This window comes from Schistocerca cancellata, chromosome 2 (assembly GCF_023864275.1).
Source record: "Schistocerca cancellata isolate TAMUIC-IGC-003103 chromosome 2, iqSchCanc2.1, whole genome shotgun sequence".
In the NCBI taxonomy this organism is placed as follows: Eukaryota; Metazoa; Arthropoda; class Insecta; order Orthoptera; family Acrididae; genus Schistocerca; species Schistocerca cancellata.
Window position 1 is genome coordinate 423,348,582 of NC_064627.1, and position 22,044 is coordinate 423,370,625.

At 38.6% G+C, this 22,044-nt stretch overlaps 1 protein-coding gene across 2 annotated transcripts in view; it reads left to right on the forward strand.

Moving 5' to 3' along the window:
* Window positions 1-22,044, forward strand: part of LOC126161885 (glutathione S-transferase 1) — a 97,602-nt gene that overhangs the window by 67,239 nt on the left and 8,319 nt on the right. For both annotated transcript variants that reach the window (XM_049918023.1, XM_049918025.1), the window contains exons 3-5: window positions 706-764; window positions 979-1,120; window positions 16,836-16,953. In XM_049918023.1, coding sequence (XP_049773980.1) covers window positions 706-764; window positions 979-1,120; window positions 16,836-16,953 — 319 coding nt within the window. The remainder of the gene's footprint in view (window positions 1-705; window positions 765-978; window positions 1,121-16,835; window positions 16,954-22,044) is intronic.

Below are 22,044 nucleotides of genomic sequence, written 5' to 3' on the forward strand. Positions count from 1 at the left end.
ACCATCTTGTATCTTGAATAGGAAGCGGGTCTTTTACCAAGAAAAGTGTGATATTTCCAAATTAACTGAGTTTCGTTAATGTCTTAACAAATTTACTTATCTTGAGATGGAAACTTGTGTTAGTTTTCAATAGGTCCAAGTTTAAAATATATGTAACTGGTTTTTGATAACACTTATGCTTAGTTGTGTTTCATTCAATGACTACTAGTGTTTCGTAGAACAGTTATCAGATACACGAATAAATACATTATTTAACAGATTTCTTCCACGGAAACGCTTTTAAACTTCAAAGGAATATTTGTTTCTAGGCACATCACTGTGTTCCACTTTGGAACATGTTTTGATATTTGGAAAAACCTTAATCTTCCAGAGTAATTTTTCTAATTTCGCAAAAAAGGCTGCAGAATTTAAAAAACGGATACTATTATTTAAAAATGGAATAAGGAAGTCTATTAAACTTCTATTACAGGACTGGGTAGAGAACAAATTCTGAAAAGTTCTCCAAGGTGCAACACTCTCACTTTCAGAAAGAGTTCGGCCGTCTGAGCAGACTCTTAGTTATTAATAACCATTACCTATTGGCACCAGTCAAGCAGTAACACATTTCATAATCAGCATGGCGCACAAATAGTGTGTACTGTGAATACCATGCTGTCATATGAAATAATGCTGAAAGAGTAATTACTATCTCTTGTTTTATTGCAGAAAAATCCGCAACGAGAAATTCCTTGCCTGGATGATAACGGTTTTTTCCTAAGTGAAAGGTAAAAAGCCATCTCCATTACATATGGTCTCTGTAATGTTTACGACCGCTATACAGTAAATTTGCACCTACAGAATTAAGGAACGTAAATTTATTTTTGTATGAGACACGTTTTTCTGCAATATTTGTTGTTGCACTGGAGAAAGTAAGTTTTCGCTGTTGAGTAACGTTAAGCTGTGATGTTCTCTCCCGATATTTTGCATTTGTTGTTTCAGCATCGCCATCCTGCAGTACCTGGCTGACAAGTACGGCCCTGGACACAGCATTTACCCGCGTGATCCACAGCAGCGGGCCCTGGTCAACCACAGGCTCGCCTTCAACATTTCCACGTACTACGCTCGAATAGCAGAATATGCGGTTAGTATGAGACACCTTTGTAACACCAACATTTCTAGTGCATGACTTTAAAACGTCATCTCACACTCGTCGCTTTACATTGAACGGAGCATATGCAGTTATTGTCAGATATAAGTTCTTGAAGAAAATATTAGACTTGTACTTCACTTTCTGTCTATTTCCATCTCCCAAGGTCTTGCCAAGTTCACTTCTGTTCTTAAGTGTAAGGTAAGTGGCTCCAAACGTGCCACAAACCTGATTTCAGCAACGCCATCATGTCATCCTGTATCTTTGTCAAGGTCACGTAAAGACGCGGTGCAATGTTAGACACTGAGGTAAATTACCTAAGCCGTGTTGGTGGAAAATAAGTAGTCTCCAAAATTATGTCGGCCCATTTATTTATTTATTTATTTTTAGCCAACATACTGTGACACAGCACAAGCATCTCCTCAGGTTCGTTTGAAATGATATCTTAAAGAGGTTGGACCTTCTACTGAAAGACAAGGCTGTCTTTATCGACATTTCAGAAAGGATAAGACTTAATGATGACGTCATATTTCACTTTCCCTTTCCCCCCGCGACTACATCTCCGTCGCTAACAACACAATAAACAATATCTGGCAACTTTGCTATTTCAGCTTGAGGTAACTTCGGATTGCACGTTTAGTAATTCTTTAATTCCACTTATTGACAATTTTAACGTCCCGAATAGTCAGCGAAATGTCAGGTGGAATCGAGACCTCTTAAAGGATCATGTAATACATAGCTCAACCTAGAATTATAGAAAAATTATTTCTTGTTGTATTATCAAATAAGGTAAAATTTTTTTAAGCATGGTCTTTTGAAACAGCCAGAAAAATGTCTTATTTAAAGTAGTGTAGAATTCTCACAATACAATGTTGTAGACGGAGTCGCGTGAATCTCAAGATCGACGGGCTTAAGTTAATTTGTTTCTGAAAGACTCTTCCACATTATGAAATATTTTGAGCTAAGAAAGGTTCAGCTTTTGTCTTCACACGGCAACTAATGTGCAATCGATATACACCTTCTCAGTGACTAGACAGGACTATTTACGTGTCGGTGGTACCAATTTTAACGCAGTTACGTACGACTGCTTTCTTGCCAAATGTCGAACTGCCCAGGGTCACTGCTAAGGAGATGAGGTGGGTGATATGCGCCCAACAACCGTATCTCAGTCCGAGAGAGGTCAATGCTTCCATCCGTAAAGGAGGATTTTGATATTATGATCTTACCGGCAGATAAAAGCAAGGGAAATTTTCGTTCTCTGCAGACCGATGTTCTTAAGCAAGATGAACCAGCTATAGGATGACTCTGAATATCACGTGACTCTATGGCCAAAACACCTGAAAAATTTTTCAGCTCCTCAAGAACAGCACGATGTCTGACGCTGTGGCCAAGAGGCTACGTATACAGGCACCCCTTCTATCCCAGGCTACGCGGATTGCCTAAAATTCATAAGAATAGCATTTTGCATCGACCAATTGTGAACAATACTGGGGTGTCAACACACAACTTGGCAAAACATCTAGCAGCGCAATTAGGCCCTTTAAGAGGAAAATATAAGCATCACTTCGTTTGTCCGCTCAAGAATTTACTACTCGCACCATCAGATATGTTCCTGAGTTTTGACGTAATCTCACATTCCACTCGACTACCTCTGCAGGAATTAATTTTTTCTCATTGGTGAATAGCTGGAAGGGGAACTTGTAGATTTGTTCAAGCACGTGCTCACCTCGACCTATTTTTATTCAGTGACCGATACAGACCGAAGTGTCGCAATGGGCAGTCCGTGCCACCCATTGTGGTTAATCTTCTTATGGAAGGTTTCGAGAAAAGAGCACTCCAATTGGCTGAGTGAGTTAAATCCTACGTCATTTTGCTGATGGATTACACCTTTGTGACGTCGATCGCGGCTTTGCATCACTGGACGTATTTGTACAACATCGAAATTCTCTTCACTCTAACGTCAGTTTTAAAATGCTCGTGGAGAAAACCGGCGAACTACCGTTTCTGAACGTGTTCGTGCGGAGAAAAGCGGTTGATAACTTGGGTCAAGCTGTGTACCATAAACCAATACACACAGACTTGCAGTTACAGACCAGTAGCTGCTACCATCCTGTTCAATGAATGGCGCGCTTAGGGTGTTGGTCCATAGAGAACGAACCAAATTGGGTTCAGCTTACCCGATGAGCTGCGCTACCTCCGTGTCGTATTCCTGAAAAGTTGACATGCTGATCGGGATATTCGGCGTGTCTTACACACGATGCATTTTAAATAATATGAGAACTATAATAAAGTGAACAAGAAAGAGGGCGTCTTGCCACACGCAGTTGGCGTTTCTACGAAAATAGGAATATTAACAAAGAAACATAAAGCTAAATCCGTCTCCCACCCGCCAACGAATTTCTGTGACGGTCAGTCTTGGGCTGAGAAGGCCCTTGTAGCTGTGGAAAGTCACTCATTGGCGGAAGTTGTCACCTGGTGGAAGACAGATGCGACGTACATTGGCTACACACAGCTCCAGACCAAGCAGGGAAATCTGCAGTGGCCAAGTACTGTCTCAGTATGGGGTGCAATAAGGAATACAAAAACACCAAATTTCTATCATTTACGTCTTCTTTCTGGGATATCGCAATTAAAGAAGAGGTGGAAATTCGCAGCTTGATAAAAATTGTGAGCGGACATATAGGGTTCCAGCTTAGCACAACATGGGACCCATGGCTGACAATATTAAAGTCACAGCAAACACAGAGAGAAACTATGGGTCATAAAACAAATTACTGTATGGTGGCGACTTAAATATTCGGATGACAACAGCGAGAATGGCCGCACTCCAACGTGGACGTGTATTTCGGGAGGCGTATTCGTACAGACGGCGCTGGGCGGCCGACGGCAGCCTTAGCTCTTGTGTCGAAGTCCGTTCATCATCAGATGTGTGTTGTAGCTGTCCTTGCCACTATCGATCACGAAATTTTCACTATTGGTCACCGAATTTGGCGCCTTCATGCCCAGGCGTTTACTGCTTAGACTGACATAACTAGAATACTTCAGTCGTAACTCAGCAGTTTATTCGTCGCACCTGAAGATGCCGGTCACTTGCGCCGATGAAAAATTGTAGGGATTTCAGAACGTCATCCAACGAGTACCTCGAGAACCGTTTCTAAAACCGGTCCGTCACGAAAGCCTCATGCAACACATAGTATCTGTTATCAGGTTTTTCCACAGTATACCTTGAAGTGTTCAGCACGATACCACTTTTACCGAATAAGTTGATTCTGAAACTACATACACTTTTTAGGCAACACTAATTGAAGCTGAACTGCTAAAAGCGTATTTCAAAAATCAGTCGGCAGTACAATGTAACATTTACACGGCTTCCCAAACAGTTGACAGCCACACAAATTGTGCCATTTGTGACATTTAGCTATAAAAACTTACGTCCCTACCTAAGATAGTTCCTTGAAGGAGCCCTGCATATCAGAAAGGTTAACGAAGTAAAGTTCCGTTGGTGTCGACGTCGTTAGAGAGAAAGCGTAGCCAGTACAAGAGGAAACGTGCTGACTGCCCTAGTTCATCAGTTCCGCCACGAGACGTCAGTTGCTCCGCTTGTGCCCCAAGGAAGTAAGGTACATGTTACTAAGGCAAACGTAGCACACGGTCTCATCCATTCATGAAATTTATATTGTGATCGAATTGAGCCACTGTAGAGTGACGTAGAACATAGGTTTTAGAGGGTAGAATAATAACCGCTTCTAAGGACAACAGAAGTTGATTTTTATTTCATATACGACCACCTGTGCCTAGTTACAGGTGGTTTACATTCAATTACATGTTTCCATCTGCTGAAGATCACTTTTTAAATAAAAAACAAAGAATGTGATCACGACTAAATAGAGACAAATGAAACATTTGGAAGGGGCTAAGCGGAAGTGTTGCAAAATATTATAGAACTGAGATAAAGCTGGTGTATCCATATCATTTTCGCGTTGAATTTACCACCTTTTTGTACAGAAAAATTTTGTTTTTTACACGTTAACTGTATGTTAGTCACAAAGATAATTATTGGTGCTCCCATATTATGTCTTTGATAAAGTAGTTTCCCTTCACATGTTGGTAACTTCAGACACAAACACTCACAACATGTTTATTTTCAAAACAGAGGTTTTGGTTTTTAAAATATTTCATTACAGATGTGTACAAATGACTTTCTTTAAAACTCAGTTTGTTCACTTAGTATTAGGTGTTGTGAACCAGACCCACAGGCCTAAATTTCGAGCTCTTCAAGAAGATTCGTTTTCTGTACTTTACCGACGATGTATACTATCTGTAGATTGTCTTTAATGTCTGTGGCTGAGTGGTCACATTGTTTTAGATGTGTTACAAAAGTAGATTTATCAAAAGAAGTTGTGCCAGAAGGCATCCATGTGTTTTCAGTATCTTTTAGTGAAACTCCTTCCTGTCTGGCCTATGTAGAATGTGGGCAATTGTAAAATAAAAGTATGTCAATATTTCATTAGCTGTGAGGCTGCCTGTTTGTATGGTTACAGTGAATGGTGTGCTGTTGTAGCTTATTGTCAGTACTGAAGGATATTTGAACACCGCTGTGATAACAAAGGTTAGCTACTTGGTATGAAATTTTTCCTATAAATGGGCTGCAAACAAATGTGTGTGTTTGTTGATGTGACTCTGAATTAGGAGTAGTGTATTGTTTTTAATTTTGTTGTGAAGTTTTTCAATTATACCTGGACTGTATCCACTTCTGTGTGCAATTACTTTGATAATATTAATTTCTTTTTGTTCATCAAGAGGACTGAGTGGAACTTTGTGTGTATGATTGAGTGTAGATCTGAAGAATGCCATTTTTTGTTGTATTTGGTGACAGGAGGAGTTGCTTATGGTAACATCGCTGGTGATGGGTTCTGATAAATTTTGAAAGGTATGTTTGTTGTTTATATTAGAAAATGTGAGATCAAGACAATTAATTCCTTTACCTATGTAATGTTCTACAGTGAAGTAAATGTTATTGTACATTCTACTAACAGTGTTTGCAAGTTTTCCAATCTCTTCATTTGTAACAATGAAGAGGACAGTAATATCATCAACACATATTTTATAATAAATTATCTTGTCTCTAAATTAAGATTCTGACTCTAAGAATTGATTTTCTACATAATTAATGCAAATATCAGCAGGGATTCTTCCTAAACTGCTGCCCATTGCAAGACAAACTCCTTGCACATAAATTGTGTTGTTAAAAATGTAATTATTATGTGATATGACTAGTTACAGCAGTTCAGTGAGTTCTTATATCTCAGCCTTGGTTAACTTCTGTTTTAATTGGTTGTTTTTAAATACACTCCTGGAAATGGAAAGAAGAACACATTGACACCGGTGTGTCAGACCCACCATACTTGCTCCGGACACTGCGAGAGGGCTGTACAAGCAATGATCACACGCACGGCACAGCGGACACACCAGGAACCGCGGTGTTGGCCGTCGAATGGCGCTAGCTGCGCAGCATTTGTGCACCGCCGCCGTCAGTGTCAGCCAGTTTGCCGTGGCATACGGAGCTCCATCGCAGTCTTTAACACTGGTAGCATGCCGCGACAGCGTGGACGTGAACCGTATGTGCAGTTGACGGACTTTGAGCGAGGGCGTATAGTGGGCATGCGGGAGGCCGGGTGGACGAACCGCCAAATTGCTCAACACGTGGGGCGTGAGGTCTCCACAGTACATCGATGTCGCCAGTGGTCGGCGGAAGGTGCACGTGCCCGTCGACCTGGGACCGGACCGCAGCGACGCACGGATGCACACCGAGACCGTAGGATCCTACGCCGTGCCGTAGGGGACCGCACCGCCACTTCCCAGCAAATTAGGGACACTGTTGCTCCTGGGGTATCGGCGAGGACCATTCGCAACCGTCTCCATGAAGCTGGGCTACGGTCCCGCACACCGTTAGGCCGTCTTCCGCTCACGCCCCAACATCGTGCAGCCCGCCTCCAGTGGTGTCGCGACAGGCGTGAATGGAGGGACGAATGGAGACGTGTCGTCTTCAGCGATGAGAGTCGCTTCTGCCTTGGTGCCAATGATGGTCGTATGCGTGTTTGGCGCCGTGCAGGTGAGCGCCACAATCAGGACTGCATACAACCGAGGCACACAGGGCCAACACCCGGCATCATGGTGTGGGGAACGATCTCCTACACTGGCCGTACACCACTGGTGATCGTCGAGGGGACACTGAATAGTGCACGGTACATCCAAACCGTCATCGAACCCATCGTTCTACCATTCCTAGACCGGCAAGGGAACTTGCTGTTCCAACAGGACAATGCACGTCCGCATGTATCCCGTGCCACCCAACGTGCTCTAGAAGGTGTAAGTCAACTACCCTGGCCAGCAAGATCTCCGGATCTGTCCCCCATTGAGCATGTTTGGGACTGGATGAAGCGTCGTCTCACGCGGTCTGCACGTCCAGCACGAACGCTGGTCCAACTGAGGCGCCAGGTGGAAATGGCGTGGCAAGCCGTTCCACAGGACTACATCCAGCATCTCTACGATCGTCTCCATGGGAGAATAGCAGCCTGCATTGCTGCGAAAGGTGGATATACACTGTACTAGTGCCGACATTGTGCATGCTCTGTTGCCTGTGTCTATGTGCCTGTGGTTCTGTCAGTGTGATCATGTGATGTATCTGACCCCAGGAATGTGTCAATAAAGTTTCCCCTTCCTGGAACAATGAATTCACGGTGTTCTTATTTCAATTTCCAGGAGTGTATTTGCATTGTGTCATGAATAGGTACGTTGGTGCTGCGGTTCACCATGTCCACTGAGTCAGATTTGGCACCCTATGGTAGTGGTACATCTTTGATATCTTCTATAAGATTTAACTATTTTTCACTGCGAAATTCTTTTCAGATATATAAAAATTTCTGGGGATGTTGTAGCTTCCTGCTTATAAAATATGCTGGACTATTTCTTTAGTTACATATTGAATGTAGAACCAGACTTATGAATCTTTAGTTGTGCATGTAGCTTTCGTGCAGATGCGTTAATGACAAGGCATTTTAAAGCATCAGAGTCAGATAACAAGAAATCAGAAGAGTTCAGTCGTCTCCTGAGCTGATCTTGAAATTTGGTGTTGGGTTCACTGTGTATCTCACCATGTTATACTTATGAAAAAATTACAAGTTTTTGTTGATGTATTCAGGTTCAGATTACAATGACTGAGTTCCTCTTGTCAGATTTCACTGCAACAGGTTTGTTTCCAGATAGTTTTCTATTTGTATTTGTGATCAGTTTGGCGACAGTATTTGCATAAAAGTGTTATTTAATTTTGTAGGTTTTTGTGTATGATATTCTTAATTTTGAATGCAATAATAATCTGTTCACTTCCTTTCATTTCTGCTGCGTCACATGCCATGTCAGAGCAGACAATTAAATGCTTGATATTGTTATTATCGAACAGTGATAGTATGTTATGTTTGAGGCCTTTCTCAAGTTACCCACTTTCCATCTTTGTCAAATGTGATAGTGGTGGAGTTTATCACCCTGTCATAAAACGTTTGTTTTGGTATGGGAGGAGATTCTAATTGTTGTCTTACGTTAGAATTGAGAGCAAATAATTTCTGATTATGTCTAGTTGACACAACTAGTTCTTCTTTGCTGACTTGGTTACTGATTTTATCTAATATCTACATGAATTCCATGGGAATCAAAGAGTTACTTAGTGGCAACTGCAATTTGAGCTTTTGCTTGTTAAGAGTATCTTTGCATTTATATAATGATTTGATTTCATATTTTAAACAAATAGTTTTACAGTTTAACTTTGCAGTTTTGGCTGGCTGAGTGTGCTCCTTACGCTAATTTTAATGTAATTGGGTGTTACTTTAGAAAAAAGGCTGTTTTTGTTAAATTTTATGGCCAGAATGGTCTTCAGCATATCGATTTTTCATGTGCTGAATGGACTGACCATTTGTGATGCATAGCCAGGTAACATGATCTGCATTTCATCCATAATGGATTCAGTTGAACTTTGTGACTGTTCTTTGGTAGAGTGTAGAATAATAACCACTACTAGTCACAATAGAAGGTGGTTTTATTTAACATATACCAGGTTTCAGCATTGTGTCCATACCAGGTTTCAGCATTGTGTCCATCTTCAGGTGGTTCACATTCAGTTATACATTTCCATATTCAGTGCTGGAGATCACTGTTTAAATAAAAAACAAATGATGTGATGACTAAATAAACATAAATGAAACATCTAGAAGTGGCTAAGCGACATGTGTGGCAAAATATTACAGTAAGTACACAAAACTGTTGTATACATAACATTTTTACATTACATTTATCAGATTTTTAACAATAATTCGTTTCTTACAATATAACTGTACATTAGTCACCATGCTGCTTATTCATGCTTTCATATTACGTCTTTGATAAAGTACTTTCATTTGTGAAAAGAATTTATTAATTAAAAACAGCTATAATCTGATGGAATCAAAGACATACCAATACCACAGGGTACCAAATCTGACTCAATGGGTGTAGCAAACCTTTATACCAACATAATTATTAAAGACACAATCCAGATCATAAAAAAGCTTATTAAAGCACAAACAGTTATCCAAGGACTCACTGAACTGCGAGAACTAATCCTGTCACATAATTATTTCATGTTTAACAAATAAAATTACAAGCAAGAATATAATCTTGCAGTAGGTGTCAGTACAGCAGGAGTTAATCATGTGGAAAATCAATTGTTAAAGTCAGAATCTTTATTTAAAGACAAGCTAATTTCTTATAAAAGGTATGTTGATGATACCATTATCCTGTATAATGTTACAACTGAAGAGATTGAAAAACTTACAAATGCTCTCAGTAGCATACACAACAACATAAACCCTACTGTAGAACATCAAATAACTAAAGGAATCAGTTTTTTTGATCTTTCAGACTCTAATGTAACCAACAAATATGGCTTTCAAATTTACCAAAACCCAATCACCAGTGATGTTACCATAAACAACACTTCATGTCACCAAATACAACAAGAAAAAGAAATTGGCGTTCCTTAGATCTACACTCAACTATATACACAAAGTACTACTCAGGCCTCTTGCTGAACAAAAGGAAATTAACATTATGAAAGAAATTGCATACAGAATGGATACAATTCAGGTATAATTGGTAAACTTCAGAAATAAATGGAAAATAAATAATGCACCCCTCCTAATTCAAATTCACAACAACCATACATTTGCTCATGTCCTGTTTATGGAAGAAATTTAATGCCATGTAGCTAACCTTTTTCGTAAAAGCAGTATTCAAATATCATTCAGCACTAACAAAACATTACAACAGCATGTCGTTCACTGTAACAAAAATATCAACCAGTGCTGTGCCTAATGAAGTATTTACAAACTCCTATGTTACAATTGCCCAGAATTTTACATAGGCCAGACAGGAAGGAATTTCAAGATAAAATACTGGGAAAAAATGGATGCCTTCTGGCTATATAATTTTGATAAATCAACTTTTTCAACACATCTGAAAGACTGTGACCACTCAGACACAGACAATAAGGACAACCGACAGATACTAAACACTGTCAGGAAAGGAATGAAAATGAATCTTCTTGAAGCGCTCAAAATTTACATTCATAGGTGGAAATCACAACAATTTCCAATGTACAGATACATCTTGCAAGTAAGTCATTTCTACACAACTTTAATGAAATATTTTAAAAAACAAGAACTGTATATCATGGCCCCATCACAGCTAGCCATTTTTACTGTTACGTATCTGTACATGTAACGTCTCTGTACTTCTTTGTACTTCTTTGACCTCTGTTTTTCAAATGTAAACACGTTCTAAGTGCATGGTTGGCAGAAGGAACCAACATCTAAACTGAAACTATTTTATCAAAGATATAACATACAAGCACCAATAATTAGCATGGTGACCAATATGAAGTTAACTTGTAAAAAACTAAATAGTTTTGCACAAAAAGGTGATCTTTGTAATGTGAAAATGATATGGATATACTATCTTTATCTAAATACTACAATATTTTGCAATACATGCCACTTAGCTCCTTCCAAATGTTTCATTTTTGCCTACTTAGTCGTCATCATATTATTTGTTTTTGATTTAAATACTGATCTCTAGCACTGAGTATGGGAACTTGCCACTGATTGTCAAACCAACTGTGTGCTAAATAAAATCACCTTTTGTTATGACTGGTAGCGGTTATTACTATACACCGTATAAAGGAACGGTCACAGAGTTAAACTGCACCCATTATGGAAAAATTACACACATTGTTTTCTTAATTATGTTTTCCTATTTCAGAACTCTATCTGTGTTCTTTTGTTGGAAATGCCTAGCTAATTTCCGCATTTGGCTTACGTATAACGTCAACAAAAATTCACATTTACGTTCGCCGCTTCCAGAGAAAATAATGAAAGTTTTGCAGGAATGTAAACGCACTGCAACATGTGCAATTGAGGTGCTCCATTACTGATGGATGATGATTGGAAGTCAGAGATCATACGACTTTCAAATGACGTTGAAGTGGATCCTTGTTAAATTTTGTTCTCAGGACGCAGTGGGATACTCCGAACGTACTGCCAATGTTTACTCTTAGAGGCTGGAGAGTTGTTTTGGGAGCGAAGCTGTTACTCTTACCGGCGAGAATACTTCTCCATTCAATTAACGTTTTGTGAGCCTCTTACGTTTCGTACAAAGCACCATTACGAAAATAAGTGTCACCATTAAGCTGTTCGTATATCGTATAACTCATCCCGTTGATTCGCTTTCTTCGAATCACATTGTTTTAATTTGCCTAAAGAATTTTATAACGTTGGCTACCGAATCATGGAATAACCGCAGAGCTAATCTTACATTCATTCATTCAAATGACTTCTTGTCCAACTGAGCGGACGTTAACTTGTGGTAAACTTTCCATTCAGTGAATGTTGGGAAAGTATCTTGTCCATAAACTCGTCGAAAAAAATTACAGTTCATCATGTCGCCGCTGAAAAGTACATCAGTTTTATCACAGAAACAACTTCTTACGCTACTAGTTGTATGACTTCTGAAAACACCCATACTCAAGAGTATGTAACTGTACTTTTTACGCCAATAATTTGTAGACATTGCCAGACCTCTGTATTTGGTTGACTTTTGTAAGAAGCGAATGCTATAATTCTCTTTCCAGCTTGTTCTAGCTACATAATTACTTGAATAAATATCTACGAGACATTGCCAGGAGTTGCGTTGGGACTTGCATACACAGCAACATACTGAATCCAGTTATGCAGCAGAGGAAGAAACAACACCAGACCATGATTTTCCAAAAGTATTGCAGTTGTTTGCAGTATATTCCCCTAAATTGACGGAACAGTTAACTTTCAGCGAAGTGTTTCTGAAGTAGTTTTCCTTGGAGCTTAACTTCGTGGAGAATCAGCACACCTTCGTTTCCATCTTGTCGTTCGTGAAAGCAATCCTTAATTGCTTCCACAACCTGTGCATTAATTCCACATCGGAATTTTACATCATTTACTAAATTTCGGGGTGGTGTTTCGAATGAAAGTGGCAACAATCCCTGCTTCAAATAATGTCTGTATCCTGCGGGCTAAATAATTTTTAAGAGTACCCTGTCCAGAAGAATCTCATCATATCGCATCCCTCATTGTTTTTCAATTGGTATTTCTTTAACGTAGTGTCAATTATAATTTTCTATTTCTTACTAAGTTTACAATGATCTAGGACATTTGATTGAGCCGTGAGAGATGATTTCACAGGAGATTTATTCTGGCAATCGCTGCTCTTAATTTATTACGTAACCGCACAGCTTCCAGTTCCTTGCATTTCTATTTTCTTTTTAATAAAATTAATCTCCGACCGGTACCGATCAGATCTGTACATTTTCCGCGACAGAGGAAACGCTGCCAGATATCGCAACTTCATCTTGTTTACCACCTTCTTTACCGCAGGTTCTCTTTCGCCAGGGTTTTACAAGAGATTATCCTTTATGTAATATTTTCTATACGTATTTCAGTAAAAACAGAAATAAACAAGCAACCGTTCATGGTTTAAGAAAGCACCTTTATCTTGGAATTCCGACTTGTTTACCTTTCATACATATGTCTGCTTTCGTTATTCGTCGCCGACGTGTGAAACGCATTCAAAACAACTGAGAATCATATCTCTGTCTTCACGAAGAACTGCTATCATCCATTTTGAAAATTCTACTTCGGTTTTTGTCGGCGTAAAAAATATTTACCTTTACTTTCTCTGGAGCTAGATCTGCACGCTGGAACGAAAAAGTGAGCATACTTTGTTCTTACAAGATAATGATTCAATCCGACAAGCCGAAAGCCACCCTGAAATTTCTTTTACAGGAGAACACAACGAGAGAAATGTTTTACAAAAATTTTAGCTGATAGGGCACACTACTAGCATCTTTTAAAAAACGTTGAAGTTGATTATTTTTGTCGCTCGAAGAAGCGCATATGTCAGCGGTTTGTACAGCTCTTCCTGTCTAACGCGCAATCGGCCGTAAGAAGACTGCATAACACCGTGTAGTGTTAATATCTGGAGTGACACAAGCGAATTTGAAGCATCTAAAGCATACAAATATTTTTACGTGTCATTAATGTTTTGCATAAAAGGCAGCTCGTATCGACATCTAAACCTTTGCATGTGTAATTCATATTAAGGCGACTAACACAAGAAAATAAATCAAGTCAGTGTCTGATGTTACATTACAGACGATTTCCATCAATGGTGACTTTAATTTATTGAAATGAATTATTTCTTACACATACATCATTTCATAACAACTCCCGTAGCACAGTCCTTATGATAATTTTTGTATTATATATATTTAAGTAACAATAACATAGTTCCTTATTTATTACCCATAGTCGTCACAATAAAGCGGAGTGTCATTTGGAACATTTTCCTCACATCAGGTACATCTAAAGAAAGGAAAATTAATGCTTTCAGTACACAGTAATTACTAGCTTTATTTAGACAGAATTGCTTTGAAGTAAGAAATGGTTCTGGTCATTGCTCTACTTATTGTACTGCTTACCAAGCATACTTAAAGCAACTCGTAAATTGTGCCAATGCAAACCGATAATGCACAGATGACTGAAATTTAAGAGCACTGTTCTCCTGATAAACCTGAAATCGCCAACAGCTATCGGATAGTGTATTGTTCGACAACTTCCTTATAAATACTTCCCACAGACGAAAAAATTCTTCCTCGAGAGTTAGATTGGTTGTCCTCGATGGAATCTAAATTATATCAATTGTCTTTTCGTCGTCCTCCTGGAAGACAGAGGTATCGTTATGTCCAGGCCAGGAGTCCAACTAAAGCAATGAATTAATTTCTGCTACTGGTTAGAAACGGTTTCGAATGAAATCTTAAAAACTGTTGTCTCCTGTTTTTCCAGAATTTTATAGGTCGGTTATAATATTTTTGACGCTAAACAGCTATACTTTAATTTTGGTCCAGATAAGCCTTGAGGTCCCTGAAGACAAAGCTGCGGTATCTCACTCATACTTATCACTATTATAGTTGTATATGAATGTGTCATAGCATTAAAAGATTACACAACACAATGTGTCTTTCTTCGCCTGGAAAAGATAACTTGCAGTTAGCTCGCAGTTCTTTCACAAAACCTGACTGATCGTCGTTACACAAAGCAGATGTGGGGATAATAGAAACTTTGTCTTCAGGTCAGCTATAAATTTATGGCATCTCCTCTGCACTTTTACTTGAAGGAAACTTCATAGTTTTGCAACTTCTCATACTACACGATTTCTAGAATTTGTTTAACTAGGTCAAAGAAGACTTAAAAACTGCGATGTTCATCTCAATTGCAAATCGAGGAGCCCAGTCTCTTATACTTCCATCGGTAACAATGCGCCTCTCACGAGCAGCATCTCCGGAAACCTCCTCTAAATAACTGGTGCTCGCGTTATTTGTTCATGTTTATGGGTTTCTGTTAGTTAGTAATGGGGTAACTGGACTTTGTGGCCACCCCGTAAAATAAATCTATCGTATGTTTTTCTTTCACAGTTTCACGAGTTTCATTTCTGCACGTATTTATTACTTCGTGTAAGTCCTTCTTACATTATTATACCGTTCACCGCCATCTTTTACAAAGCAAACCAGCTTTGCACATTGGTTAACATTAAGCATTAACCAAAATGAATGTTAATCAGTTTTAACTTTGCTGTTAACACTTACATTACTGCAAAAGCAACTGATAATTATTATGGATATTAAGTTGCAAATTTGAACGAACGGTAAGTGCAGACAATTGTTTCAGAGAAATTATGACGAAAACTGAAATTCACCTTACACATTACGATCGCACTGAGTCGTCTTAACTTTCTAGCAATGCACCGTTAAGCAAGGACATGCGCCTGCCATGTTGCAGATGCACAGTCCGCTACGGCTCTGGTAGGGGTGTACATGTCTCCAGCCGCCTGGCGAGCTACGAATCTGGCAATGTTCAACATAAAAGAATTGCAGGGCGTATTAGCAGCCAAAATTTTGACAGGGTCTTTCCTCTGGTGCATTGTTCCTATATGACAAAAAATTTCGGGGAATTTTTTGACATGTCGAATTGAACCATTCCCTTGTTAGTTTTCTATAATTACGTGCAACTATAACTCTGTCAACTCTTTATCATCACAGCCTTCCATCTTCAAGCCTTGCCGCAGTGGATACACCGGTTCCCGTCAGATCACCGAAGTTAAGCGCTGTCGGGTGTGGCCGGCACTTGGATGGTTAACCGTCCCGGCTGCCATGCGCTGTTGCCATTTTTTTGCACTCAGCCTCGTGATGCCAGTTGAGGAGGTATTCGACCGAATAGTAGCGGCTCCTGTCAAAGAAAACCATCATAACGACCGGGAGAATGATGCGCTGACCACAAGCCCCTCCTATCCCCATCCTCAGCTGAGGATGACACGGCGGTCGGATGGTCCCGATGGGCCACTTGTGGCCTGAAGACGGAGTGCTTCCATCTTCAGCGTTCACTCATAACGCCGTAAACAAACTTACAAAATAAGTACAGACAAAAACCGAAAATACCGTACGATTATACAGTTTCAAGCGACAATGCTTCTCATAGTTCACAGGCGGCCTACCTGACTCTACGTGCGGGCAGTCAACACATTTTATCTTTTGCTCGAGATGGAGGAAGCATCGGCCCTGATGGACAAGACTGGACAGATAATCTGAGGAGCTGTAGGAATCATCCCAGCAGCCTCCTCCTATGATTTAGAACAGCGATGGCATATCTAAATCAGGATGACTAGTCGGTGATTTGGAAAACACTTCTCCCAAATACAGACTGTGGCCTCAACTGTTTGTTAGGACTCACCACACAGACTGGACACCACATAGAGTGTAGTAACAACCCTTCAATATAGTTCGCAAATGGCATCTGAACCACAAATTCCTCTTTCAAGTGGAGGATAGACATGCTAGATCTGTCATTGAATATCTAGGCTCTGGTATATAATTTATCTGGTAAAATGGTAGAAACGAAAACTATTGACTTTCTGAAAACTTTGGACGAAGAGTGGTGAACGTTGCATAATAAGAAAATTAAGATATCGTTAACAGTAACCCTTTAATTCGTACTTTTCATTAATTTGAACGTAGCTTAAGACACATTTCTTTTTGCAGGTGGCACCGATATTCTTTGATTACAAGAGGACTCCCGAGGGTCTTAAAAAACTGAAGATAGCCCTGAACGTTTTTAACACCATCTTAGAAAGACAGGGAACCAAATTTGCAGCAGGAGGTTTGTATTAACTTACATCTTTATACTGTTTTGACCAATGCATAGTATCATTATTAAGTTTCTTACTATGTAGGCATATTTTATTGATGTGTATATTTATTTCTCTCTGAGCTTAGTCTGTGTTATTGTTAAATTGAAATAAACCTAATACTCAATACTTGACAATGTGATCAACCACAAACACCAGGTTCGGTAGATATTACCATGTGACAAGTATAATAACTGATCATGAAGAAACGATATTAGAGCTGAAGGGCTACTACATATTATGAGAAGAATAAGGTGTAAGATATATGTTTTCAAGCAGTTATATTTTCTTTCTTTTTTTCTTGAGTTATCTGAAGATGGTCACCGTGGAACAAAATAGATAATAGACCGACGACAGTTTGTTTGTTATCATTCAATGAACTGAAGGAAAAGAAATTCTTCATTTTCCTGGACCACTGTCTTTATTCCAACATCAGTTACACATAATTCTTATAAGACATTCTGGATGTATTTGAAATGCTCACCTCGATTACAGCAACTTGTATTCCTACATATATGGTCTCTCTCTCTCTCTCTCTCTCTTCGTCGCTCCCCCCCCCCTCTCTCTCTCTCTCTCTCTCCCTCTCCATCGCTCCCTCTCTCTCTCTCTCTCTCTTCCTCTCTCTCTCTCTCTCTACCTCCATCTTTCCTCTCTTCGTCTCTCTTACATCCCACCAGCTCTATCCCTTTCACTAGTTTCCTATTACCTCTCACATATCAGCATCCCTAAGATATTTCTTGTCAGCCTGGTTTCATATTAACAGCATAGTTAATACCGCCGCACACAGTTATGAACATGTCAGCTATTTTAATAATATTATTCCATCTCAGTGTGTAAATATATACAAAAGTAAGAAAATTAATATTTTATTATAAAATATCAGGACAGCCTTTTATCAAGATGGATGATGTTCAGATCTTCTTGTAGCATTATCTTATTTATTTAAGAGCTACTGGATATTCTAAGGTTACTCATATCTCTGTAAGTACATTTAAATATTTTCGGTGCGATTTATTGTACTTTGTAATTCCAGTGTTAGTAAATGCTAGTGAATAAACTAGGATTGAGTGATTCTACTATTTAAGTCAACTATCAACCTGGAAAATCTGCTAACGTATGCACGTTTTGCACTTGCCCAATTGATTGAAGTGTTTCATACTTAAGTGTGGTTTATGGGGAAACATGAATATGAGGCTGTATGATTATACCCAAATCTCTGAAAATGCAGGTTTCGCAGTAATTACAATCACTCTCACAGCTTTCCTGTCCGGGTGTAAACAATAAACTTGAATACCACTCAAATACGGAAACTGCACCAAATACTAAATTTTAATGACTTACCAATGAATGTTTCGAATCGATTACAGATTAATAATTTAAAGTCATTCCAACACTCGACAGGCCGCTGAAATCTGGGAATATGGTTACTCACGAGAGAAACACAAGAAGAAAAATTATTATTTGGAATATGCTTAAGTAAGCAGTGCAAAAATAATGTGAATTACTTGATACAAAGCTTGAACTTCTTTTAAGGACTCTTTTCCAGAAGTTTCACAATCTAAATGAAATCATAAATTACGTTCCCTACAAGAAATTGCGGTGACATCTTAAGGCACACTCCCATTTTTCAAGAAATTTTTCCTACATTTACACATACATATCGTCTCGAATTTGCATTATGAAGCAATTATGTGCACAAATATTCATTAGATTCGACAACAAATCATACAAAAATTTCATTGTATTCATTATAGAGCAACATGTAATGGTCTTTCATGTACAAATAACAACGCAGTTTGTCTTACATCCATACATACATATATTAATCCTTGTTCCATAGATCACGAATACGATATTTCATAATGATGTGGAACATGTCACTTTAACATAAGTTTTCGTTACACAAAATAATTAATTAATTTTTTTTTCACTTACTACTTCATATCTAAGAATTAATCTATTGAGTAGAAGGAGTTGTCACTTAGAAATTAATTTAATTTGCCTTTAAATGTTGGTTGGCTACCTGTCAGACTTTTAATACGATTTGGCAAATGACCAAAGATTTATGTGGCTGCGTAATTCACCCCTTTCTGCGCCAAAGTTAGATTTAATCCTGAATAGTGAATATCATCCATTCTTTTAGTGTTGTAGCTATGCACTTCGCTGTTATTTTTGAATTGGGATGGGTTATTAATGACAAATTTTATAAGTGAATATATGTATTGTGAAGGTACTGTGAATATCCCAAGTTCCTTAAATAAATGTCTGCAAGGTGGTCTTGGGTGGGCTCCAGCTATTATTCTGATTACACGCTTTTGTGCAATGAATACTTTCTCTCTTAATGACGAATTGCCCCAAAATACGATGCCATATGAAAGCAGTGAATGAAAATAGGTATAGTAGGCTAATTTACTGATATGTTTATCACCAAAATTTGCAATAACCCTAATAGCAAAAGTAGCTGAACCTAATTGTTTCGGCATATCATCGATGTGTTTCTTCCAATTCAATTTCTCATCAATGCACACACCCAGAAATTTTGAGTATTCTACCTTAGCAATAGACTTCTGTTCATAGTCTATATTTATGAATGGTGTTATGCCATTTACTGTACAGATTTGTATAAATTGTGTTTTCTCAAAAGTAAGTGATAGTCCATTTACAGAGAACCATTTAATAATCTTCTATTTCCTCAGCTGATTCTTGCTTCTTGAGTGTCATTACCATACTTGTATCATCAGCAAAAAGAACTAACTTTGCATCTTCATTAATACAGAGTGGCAAGTCGTTAATATATATTAAGAACAATAAGGGACCCAAAACTGAACCCTGTGGGACTCCATTATTGATACCTCCCCAGTTAGAGGACTCTGCTGGTTTTTGTAGATTATCTGGCAGGTAGCACAACAAAGAATCCAAGTTTTTCAAAAATAGTTGAAAATTTCCCAATTATAAAAGTGTCTTTATTTAGTTTAGGCTCACATGCACATGCTTCTATGTATTGCTATATGCAAAATTTTTTAGTTTCCTAATTTTTCATACTCTGACTGATTTTAACATATATGGCACCTCCTCCTTTCTCCATAGTGTCTCTACCCATGAGCTGAAAGCTTATATCCACCTACATTTACCATTTCCATACCTGTGACTATATGATGTTCAGACAAGCATAGTGCATCCATTCCACCCTCAGTTTCTAAATCTTCTATATAAACAAGAAGCTCATCTACTTTTTTTAAATCCCCTGATATTCTGATGCAATATATTAACATTATTTTTTACTGTGCTTTTATGTGAATCTTGTGACATACTAAGATTATTTTTCACTGTAGTGTTATGAGAATCTTGTGATATTTTCACATTTCTACTACCTGGCTGTCTGAACTTTTCGTCAGGCTTAATTTCAATAAATGTAGGATGATTGGATACTAATCTTATCCTAAGAAAGTGCTCCAATGAGTTTCAGTGCCCCCTTAAATTTTATTAATGTAGTTCATGTTATTGTATTCACTCATCGCATCTTTGATAAACACTACATCAGCATTAGGAAAATATTAATAAGTAGTTAATAATTTAATAATCAATTGAGTTCTCCAGTTTTCTGCTAATTCTCACATTACAGCTTTTCAGAGTATTCTATGTATGCTATGCTATTAGTTTCAGAATATGTATGTTCGTGTGTGTGTGTGTGTGTGTGTGTGTGTGTGTGTGTGTGAGTGCGGTGAGAGTTAGAGGGAGACATTGTTATTCATATTTATGAGAATGTACTTGAGGTCCAATTCATGATTTACCTAAATCTTTCTAAATGGATGCTGGAATAGATCAAGTCACATTTATTCTGTCGTAACGTCTTTAAAATGTAAATATATGAGTATAAACATGCTAATACAATCGCAATGGACTTGATTTTCCAACCTCCACGATTTTCTGAATTACGACAGCTAATGGTTTTGTTGAAAAAGATTTCACACGCACGACAAATTGTCTGAGCGATTTGATTGTAGTACAGTAGGCATGGAGCGAAACTAAATTTTATTTCGAAAAGGCCTTCACATCGAAACTGTGTTGTAAATGAAACAAAATATAGGGACGTTTAACTTCGTCCAGTCACAGCAAGAGTGGTAAAATGAATCATCCACCAACAACAGCTAGTTCTGCGTGCTTAAAGAAAGACATCCCCTTCATCCCCTTGTTCCGCTATCAAGTAAAACACAGTGCTGAGTTCCAGAACAAAACGAATTTGGCACCTCTGCTACAGCCTTCATTTTTGTCTCTTTTAGTGTTTATTAGCGGAAATAATGACACCTGCCAAAAAATTGGTCGCCCCCATAGTCATCACGCTAATACGATAATGGCGTCACGTGGGCGAGTAAGGGAGTCCGCAAGTTTCTTCAGGTATGCCAAATCGATATGAAGATTAGATTCCGTAGAGGTAAAAAAAAAAAATGTGGGGAAGTATAAGTAGGACTCGTTCACCGAGGTTTCTGTACAAACTTAATCATGTTTGTAGATAGTTAATCCATCCCGGGAATCGGGAATTTCGACGACTTTTGCCTCTTATCGATATCGATTCTGGCATGGTGTCAAAATATGTCCCATATATGACCGTATCTTTTGATTGTATAGACTTGCACAATTATATTTTGTTGCACTACCTAGGGACTGTAGACTTTAGTATGTAATACTGATTTCAAATTGATACGTCTACCTGTTTCTGAGAAAATGGTTCTTAACTGTTGGACAGACAGACAGACAGATAGACGGACAACAAAGCGATCCTACAAGGCTTCCGTTTTCACCAATTGAGGACGGAACCTTCAATATTGCGGGAATGTTGACTGCTGTGTTTGAAAAGCTGTTCCAAATGGCCCAAAAATTTTCTCTGGGATTAAGAGAGCGTGATTTAGAGGGGGAAGTCCAGATGTAATTTAGTCTCCTGAAAGTCATCAAATAAGGAACGAATTCGCGCACCCCTCTGAAGAAGGCTATCGTCATCTTGGAAGACAGAACAGACCACAGTGTACTCTACATGCAGACATACAAGAAAGAGTAACTCGTGATCA